General features: G+C 35.3%; 1 protein-coding gene across 1 annotated transcript; it reads left to right on the top strand.

Moving 5' to 3' along the window:
* The first annotated feature begins 298 nt into the window (after positions 1-298).
* Positions 299-934, top strand: LOC107818657 (F-box/kelch-repeat protein At3g23880-like). Its single transcript, XM_016644700.1, has one exon. It carries the CDS (start codon positions 299-301, stop codon positions 932-934), a length of 636 nt encoding a protein of 211 aa, XP_016500186.1.
* The last annotated feature ends 8,902 nt before the right edge of the window (positions 935-9,836 follow it).

Raw genomic sequence — 9,836 nt, 5'->3', positions numbered from 1 at the left:
GGACAGACGTAAGTTTTTAATGTTACAATTGTACCCAATAGGTATTTAGTTTTTTTGAAATAAATATTTTAATTTTAAAGGGCATAAAACTCATTCAATGTTTTAGTCATTCAATATTTAGCATGGAAGATATAGATTATCTGCACTAATTTATTTCCCCGTTTCCAAATATAATTAGGAAAAAATAATTCCTTTTCCAAATAGAAATAGAAAAGAAACAAAAAAACTATAAATATTTAGGTACAGTAAATAGCCCTCCTCACACAACAACTTACCACGTATGATAGCAGACATCGTAATGTCAAAGAAGAAAGTTCAAAAGAGGCTAGCCATTAAAGGTGAAACATCCATTGATGTTCCAACTGATACCATCTTTTTCATACTTACTAGGCTTCCAGTTAAATCTTTGTTACGTTTTAAATCTGTTTCTAAAGCATGGAATGCTATAATCTGTGACGATGAATTCACAAAAATTCACCATCATCAAACCAAAGCGTTAGGCCGCAAAAAGCTATTGGTACAAAGACCTACTGGTTATTTCAACTTTAGAGACCTCGAAAATCCTCAATTAATTTTGATGGAAAGACAATTATTTCCTCTAAAAAGGTTACAACAATGTGCTGAAATCATGTGCTCATGTGATGGTTTGGTACTTATTAAGGACCATAAGTCCTATAATGAGTATGTTTTGTGGAATCCATCTACCACAAAATATCGAGTTCTTGAATTATGTCCTTATTTGAACCTGGACAACGAATGCCCAAAAGCTTGTGGATTGTGCAATGATTCTAATCTTGACGACTACAAGGTTATTGTGATATGTAAATTGTTTTATGTTGTCTACTCTTTGAATAAGGGTTGTTGGACAAAGAAAACAAGTTTCCCTTGTCCACTTCTATCAGCTATTAGAAAGGTTGTGTATTTTGGTCTCTGAGTTGGGGATCAATCAGCGATTATGTAGATATTAGAACTTCTATAATTATATACTATGACGTGAAATCAGATGACGTGAAAAAACTTCCAATGCCAGAATTCGTGAGTGTGAAGGATATATTTGTTTTGACTAGTTTAAAAGGTTGTCTTAGTTTATATGGTGGCACATACTACAATGAAGGATTGGACATATGGATTATGGAACAAGATGGTTGGAAATTATTAATGAAAATTTACAACTTGCCCACAATTTGCATACCGTTTTTATGTAATATGAAGCTTTTGTGGTGCAGTGAAAATGGTGAAATTTTCTTCCATGGACAGTCGATGAATCAACTTGTCATCTATCATCCTAAACAGAAACAATTTGTTACTGTTTCATTACCTGATATGTCCAGAGATTTCAAGTCTCCCCTGCCGTCAATATGTTTGGACAGTTTCTATTTTCCAAAGGTCGAGGGGCGGAAGGGGGTTTAAAATCTTTGTAAGGTCATTGGTTCAATTTGCAGAAGGGGAGCCTTGGCTTAACTGGTAAAGTTGTTGTCATATGACCAGGAGGTCACGGGTTCAAGCCGTGGAAACAACCTATTGCAAATAAGGCTGCGTACGATAGACCCTTGTGATCCGTCCCTTCTCCGGATCCCGCGCATAGCTGAAGCTTAGTGCACCGAGCTGCCCTTTATTGGTTCAGTTTGCGCTGGCCTTTTATTTTGACCCCTTAGTGTTAATCATGCCTCCGCCACTGCTGTTAAGGGTGGTGTGAGCAAGAGAATTTATCAAATCAGCCAGCCAATATTGTTAAATTCTTAGCTGATTTATAAGGCTGCAAGTTGATCTTTCTACTTCTTGGTCTAAAAATTCACTCCTGTTATAAATATATTATATTATGGATGTTCATTTAGTACTCCGTTGTAAATAGCTTCCTGAAGAAGCTTATCCATATGTAGTAGCAGCTTACACAGCAGCTTGTAGTAGCAGCTTACAGAGCAGCTTCCTTTCTTCTATAAATAGAAGAGATTTCAGTTCATTATGTACATTAGTTTGAATTCGAATAATATATCAGTTTCTCTCTATACTTGTCTTTACTTTATAGTCTTTATTTTATAACACGTTATCAACACGAGACTCTGCCATCTCGAGCAAATATTTTGAGAATATCTGAGGTAAGAACTTTCTTTTCCTAAATAATGTCAAATCTTTCTAAACTTGAATTTGTAGCTCTGGATATATCGAGAAAAAGCTACATGTTTTGGGTGCTTGATGCTGAAATTCATCTTGATGCGATGAGTCTGGCAGACACCATCAAAGACACAAATCAGGCATCAAACCAAAATCGTGCCAAAGCAATGATATTCCTACGCCATCACCTTGATGAGGGCCTGAAAATGGAATATCTTACTGTTAAAGATCCAGTCATACTGTGGAATAATTTGAAATATAGATATGACCACCTGAAGATGGTCGTTCTTCCACAAGCACGATATGATTGGACTCATCTAAGGTTTAAATCTATCAGTGAGTATAATTCTGCTATGTTCAGAATTATTTCCCAATTGAAGTTATGTGGTGATAATATTGCTGATCATGATATGTTGGAGAAAACTTTCACCACTTTTCATGCCTCGAATATGCTCCTGCAGCAGCAATATCGAGAGATGAGATTTAAAAAGTATTCTGAACTTATCTAACATCTTCTTATAGCCGAGCAACACAATGGGCTATTAATGAAAAATCATGAAAGCCGACCTACTAGTTCTTGTCCATTCCCTGAAGTGAATGAGACGAACTTCCACCAGGCTAAACGTGGAAAAGGTCGTGGCCCCAGTCGTGGTCGGGAAAGAAACTCTAATCATGGTAATAATAATGCACCAAAGAACACTCCTCACCACCAGCAGTGGAAAAGGAAGGAACAAAAAGCATGAAGCGGTGCAAGCACCAAATGCAGAAAATGCATGCTATAGATGTGGAGAAAAAGGGCACTGGTCACGTACTTGTCGTACACCAAAGCACCTGTTGAGCTTTATCAAGCCTCCCTAAAGAAGACAGAGAAAAATGCTGAAGCAAATTTTATTTCTGAAGATAATTTAGACTTCATGCATTTGGATGTAACTGATTACCTTGGACTCCCAGAAGGAGAAACAAGTCATGTAATCAGTGGTAAATCTGTAGAAATGTAAATATTTTAATTCTTGTTATTTGTAATAGATAGTATGGTTATGTAATTGTTGTACATAAAGAAATATTATGATTTGATAATGATGTTTACTATAATATATCTTGTTTATGTCATTTTGAAGAATATGGATAACATTATTAGATCAACCTAAACTCTAGCAGAGTTTGCAAGAAATATACAACCACAAGAAGTGGTTATATTTCGTATATCTTCATTGTAATTATATTTTGTTAACTACCAGAAGTGGTATATGCCTATGATCACCAGAAGTGATAATTTAGGCTTTCTATGGTTACAATTGAAGATAAGCTACATAAATATTCTCTATATTAAATGCACGCCTCGATTTGCTCCTGAAGTAGTAAATATTTTAAAAGAAGTTGAGGCATCACAATTTGATGTGATTAATGCGTATTCAGATAATTATGTTCGATTTCCTGAAGGATGAGAACTTTTGATAATATTAATCCATTCCCTGAAGTGAATGTGACAATACTAATAAGTCGAGTAAATATGAACGCGCTCTTGGTGTGAATACATTACAATTCACCTCCAGAAGAGTTAATATAATTGAGAGAATATATACTCAGTATTTCGTATTTTAAATTTGCTCCTGAAAAAGTAACACAATTGAAATTGCCTCCTGAAGTGGAAAAATATTATGAAGAAGAGTTTTCGTGTGCTTAAACAATTGTTTTACATTGTTTATTTGATTGTGATTTTCTCTCATGACACCAGCAGTGTCTGAGCAATATTTGATAGTACAAAATGTATCAATAACTCCTGAAGAGCTAAATGTTTGCCTAAAGAATACATGACACCAGTAGTGCCAGATAAATATTAGATTGTGGATAATAAATTAAGGCTCTCGAAGAGCTTATATACAAATATGTCATTCATATTATATGATTATGGTCAAAACATATGTTGTAGTAAACCTGAAGTTTACTAATACAAATGACTATCATATTGAGACTACAAATGATTGGAAGATTGATAATCTTCATGTTTCCACAATCATAGGGGGTAAAATAATATGTATGTGAGAAGTTACCTGCCTTATTCTTTAATTTGTACTATATCATGTATCACAGTAAACCAGAAGTTTACTAAAGCAAAAGTTTATGCCATAGTAAACCAGAAGTTAACTAAGAAATAACACATGACATGATAAACTTGAAGTTTTCATTTGCCATTTTTAAATGAGCTATTTGAGAATTCAGATAAGCATATACTAAAGAACTAGAAGATTCTTCAGGAATTCTCATGTGTTGCTTGTTCTCATAATGAATTGATTATACCAGCTAAAGTTGGGACTAAGACCCCTGATTCTGAAATATATAAAAGGTGAATATGGGCCCGTTCACCTATCATGTGAACCACTTATAGATGCATATATGAGATGGTTACATGTGTAATTATTGTCAACCTGCAGTTTGGCATTTGGAATTGCTTTTCTCGATTAAGAGCATAATTTTCAGATTATGAAATCAAGACAGTTCATCTTGATAATGCTGGTTTATATCCAAGCTGGTTTAGCATTGAATACCTCCTATTAATGTCTAAACCATTGCTTATGAGAACAAAGCTTCATGTGTTGGTCTAAGATTTTCTAAATTGCATATAGCAGCACTTGTATGCATCAGATCAACAATATATGATAAGTCCTCCCTTCACAATTGGTTTAGGATCAGAAACCAAATATTTTTACTATCTTTTGTTGCGTGGTATATGATTAATTTCTCTACCATAATACACAAAGATATGTTTCCCAAAGATGATTGGGGATATATGTTAGTTTTTCTAACATTTGGGGGATGGAATAAGCAGTTGAAAAATATGCTATATGAATCGAATTATCATGATCCTCACTTAGAAGATAATTCAAGTCGAATGTCAGAAGCATTTGCTGATCTAAAATTAAATATCATATTTCAGCTGCAAATGCTTCTATTAAAATTAAAGTCCCTGAAGGATAGAGTTTACTGTACACATGAAGCGTGGTAGACCAATCGGTTTCAAAGGTAACAATCCTTGAAAAATAGTAGGAGCTAATGATCAAAATGATCATAATGAGGAGGAAATATGCTCTAGAAGAGCCCACGACATAACATTTCATGAAACTCCCGAAAAAGTAGTACCTAAAAATAAAGAAAGTGATGATATCTCCACAAGTTATGTCGCTTCGGAACTGACACAAAATGATCGTCGACAATATATTTAATACAATATAGTGCACAATATTATAAACGATTGTGAGGATCGGACTAGCAGTCCAGACACTTGAAGATGTCGTACCATTTAGATACAAGTCTTAACCTATATGACTTATTTGGCTAAATCTATATGAAGATCCTTGAAGGATTGAAAATGCCCGAAGCATATAATTCAAAGTCTTGAGAAATGTACTCGATCAAATTATAAAGATCTTTGTACGGTTTAAAGCAATCTGTGCGCGTGTGGTATAATCGCCTCAGTAAATATTTGCTGAAAGAAAGTTACATAAATTATGTTATTTGTCCATGTATTTTTATAAAGAAAATGTCATCAAAATTTGTTACACTTACTATTTATGTTGGTGACATAAATCTTATTGGAGCTCCGGAAGAGCTCCAAGAGGGTCTTAAAAATACTTTTACATGGACAAAGTATACCCATTAAGTACACCAATGAATATTCAATCACTTGAAGTGAATACAGATCTGTTCCAACCTCTAGAAGAGGATGAGGAGCTCCTTGGTCCTGAAATACTCTATCTCGGTGTAGATGGTGCACTTATTTATCTTGCTAATGCTAACAAAAGTGGTGCAGATCATATTGGTAATGCAGGTTATTTATCCGATACCCATAAAGTTCGATTTCAAACCGGCAAGCAGGGAATGCATATGATTGAGATCAGTGATTCATTCGAGAAACATGTGGGTTGGAATGTAATAAAAGACCCACAATATTATACAGAGACAATGTTTCATGCATAGCACTATTAAAGAGAGGATTTATAAAAGGAGATAGAACGAAGCACATTTCACCAAAATTATTCTACACACACGATCTTCAGAAAAGTGGTGACATTCATGTGCAACAAATCCGTTCAAGTAATAATCCAGCAGATTTATTCACTAAATCTTTGCCAACTTCAACTTTTGAGAAGATGGTATACAAGATTGGAATGCGGAGACTGAAATATTTGAAACAAGGTTTTCATCAGGGGGAATAAAATACGCGATGCACTCTTTTTCCCTTACTAAGGTTTTTTCCCATGGGGTTTTCCTTATAAGGTTTTTAATGAGGCACCTAACAATGTGTACTACTAAATATGTGTACTCTTTTTCCTTCATTAGAATTTTTTTTCCCACGTGGTTTTTCCTAGTAAGGTTTTAATGAGACACATTATCTTGTAATGAACATCCAAGGGGGAGTGTTATAAATATATTATATTATGGATGTTTATTTAGTACTCCATTGTAAATAAGCTTCCTAAAGAAGCTTATCCATATGGGACTCCACCGTAAATATGTTTATCTATTTAGTACTATATTGGAAATAAGCTTCCTGAAGAAGCTTATCACTTCGGTACCCGATTATGGATAAACATTACCCCCAGTAGAAGTTTATCCATACCGGGTATAATAAGCTTATCTTTTCAGTACCCGATTATGGATAAACATTACCCCCGGTAGAAGATTATCCATACCGGATATAATAAGCTTATCCATTCAGTACTCCGTTATGGATAAATATTGCTCTCAGTAGGAGATTATCCATATCTAATACAGCAGCAGCTTACACAACAGCTTACACAGCAGCTTATTGTAGCTTACACTGCAGCTTGTACTAGCAGCTTACACAACAACTTGTAGTAGCAGCTTACAGAGCAGCTTCCTTTCTTCTGTAAATAGAAGAGATTTCAGTTCATTATGTACATCAGTTTGAATTCGAATAATATATCAGTTTCTCTCTATACTTGTCTTTACTTTATAGTCTTTATTTCATAACAATTTGCTCTTTTTTCTCGGGTATTATTTTTCATTCTACATTGGTCCAGTTTTTGAATGGAATATAAAACTCTATGCAGTACATCTTTATCAGAATCTTTCTCAGATTTTCTCGTTTCATTTTTCTCTTAGTTTGATACTGAATCTCTTTCTCATACGTAGGTGACTTTTTATTCATCATTGATATTATTGGGTTCAATTAATTTAAAGTCACTTCTAACAATATGGTATATAGCACGAATTTTTTGTTTTTTTCAAAATAGGACTTACCTATTGAGTTATAACAGATTAACTTACATCGACGTTGTAAAAAAATTATTAAATTTGCCATTGTATATAACTTAAATTTATTTATCATTATGGCAGAAGTAGATGCTAATGGTTTTAATACAATAAAAATTAAGCTCTTTCGGGTTAGTGAAACTCTAGCTAGATGATTTTGATCTATAATACTAGTGTTCAACTATATATAAGTTGTACCTGATATTGTAATTAAGGTAAATCAATATGATAACTAAATAATGATATGTTTTATGTAATTTTAGATAATCGAAATACCACTTCAAATTCAAAAAATACATAAAAAATCTTGACATATGAATTTGAAAAAACAAAAATATGATTGACGCATTATTTCAATAACACATAATAAGAAAGTGATACAATTTATTATTTTAAAGTAAATAAAAATGATTGCACTTTATAGTTCTATTTAAATATTATATCCCATGAGAGGATCTCAAATATTTCCAGACATCTTTTAAACAAAATTCTATATAAAGTCTTAAGAGTATATATAAAAAATTATATATTTATATGTCGGTTTGGTTCGAGTACTTTTACTCAATACCAAACCAAATCTAGTCTTTGATTTTTCGGTTCGATTTGTACACCCCTACTTCTAATTGGTTGCATGCAAAATGCAAAGTATATCAAATAAAATTAATGACTTGGTTGAATATTATATACGGGCGAAATCGGGAAGTCCGATTCACGATCATTATGTCCTTTCCTTAGCTTCACCTCAAAAAGGCCTCGAAGGCCCGGGGTGCAGTTCGAGGTTTCGACCTCGAGGGTCCTTCATACCCAACCTCGGTGCAGCACGAGTCGATGGTTATCATGAATAAACGAGAAGTTCCCTAGGCACGCGGTCCGAACTGACAACACCTACAAGAATAGTACTAGTCTGTACCAGCTACTTTACTTTGTAATAAATACACATGTACTATGTTGGGATTCCCTCCTCTTATATAAAAGGGACCTTTACTTTTTTTGCACATACGATAACACATAATACCACTCACAACATTCAATACAAGAACATTCTCTCTGATCTCTAACTTAAACATATTCTCTTAATTTTACTACTTACATTTATTGCTTACATTTGTTGTATTCTATTTATTGTTCTTCATTTATTGCTCATTATTGACCATAAAGAGCCTTCATCAAAGCTCTCAATACTGTTAGTCCTTCATCAGCTATCCATAGCTCAGTCTCGAGCTCGACCTCGAGGCTCCGTATACCGAAGCTCGAGGCTTCGATTCTCAGCCGCTCGGTTTGCTAAATGCACAATTTTCAAGTTCTTATCTTATTTTTTATCTCATACTTAGCATCTACTACCTAACAACTAGCAAAAAAGGATCACGTAAACAGTTTAGCGCCCACCGTGGGACTAAAAATAATAGTGATTGTTTTCTTGCTGGTTTACTACATAACGTAAGTTGTCTTTCACACTTTTTCTTGTCCAAGGATCTTTGATTTCAGGTTAAAATATCTAACTCAGCGAACGTACATGAAAACAACGGTTTTGAGAACCATGGAGAGAACGTTGTAGCTGTTCTAGGTACTAGTGTACTACCACCAAACTCTGAGAGTACGCCAAAGCCGATCCCCGTGGGTACTGTCTCACACAATGCCCAACACGTTGACGCACCCCCATTAACGGGAATACGCGCCAAGAAAGTCAACAAGAAAATTGGGAAAATCCCACCCGGGGAGAAAGAAAGACGGACAAGGGAAGTAGAGTGGGAAAACCTCAGCACGTCATTCATATGATCATCGGGGGGACCGACATTCCCAAGGACCCGTGATCAAACGGGTGAAAGTGTCCACTGCAACGAAAGGGTTAATTCATGGCCGCATGCCCGAAGACATCCTTGCGTTCAGCGAGGAAGATTTTGAGACCTTGACTCAACCACATAACGATGCACTGATAATTTCTTTTCTCTTGAATAACGTTCAAATTAAACGTGTACTCGTGGATCCAAGTAGCTCGGCCAACGTGATCAGGTCAAAGGTAGTAGAACAACTCGGGATGCTCGATCAGATCGTGCCTACCTCCCGAGTCCTCAACGGCTTCAACATGGCCGATGAAGCTACGAAGGGGGAGATTACCCTCCCGGTCAATGTGTCCGAGGCAGTTCAGGACGCCAAATTCCATGTCATTAATGGTGACATAAGGTACAACACATTGCTTGGGAGGCCGTAAATACACAACATGGGGGCAGTACCGTCAACTCTGCATCAGATGATGAAGTTTCCAACAAAGGACAGTATAAAAACAGTATATGGAGAACAATATGTAGCGAAAGAAATGTTTGCGGTCCACTAGGAAACGTCAGATTCCATACACTCTACATCGGAAGAGCCGGGATACAAACATACCCCCGAAGATAAAGAAGAAGATTTCCTCGCTCCTCGAACTTTCATTGCCCCTGAAGAGTCGGACG

This window comes from Nicotiana tabacum, chromosome 7, assembly GCF_000715075.1.
Source record: "Nicotiana tabacum cultivar K326 chromosome 7, ASM71507v2, whole genome shotgun sequence".
Lineage (NCBI taxonomy): Eukaryota > Viridiplantae > Streptophyta > Magnoliopsida > Solanales > Solanaceae > Nicotiana > Nicotiana tabacum.
Note: the sequence above shows the minus strand (reverse complement) of the source record. Positions and strands in the feature narration are given on the sequence as shown.

Bases quoted from the DNA above. Each gene is read 5' to 3' on its own strand.
- LOC107818657 (XM_016644700.1), top strand. From the start codon at position 299: ATGTCAAAGAAGAAAGTTCAAAAGAGGCTAGCCATTAAAGGTGAAACA.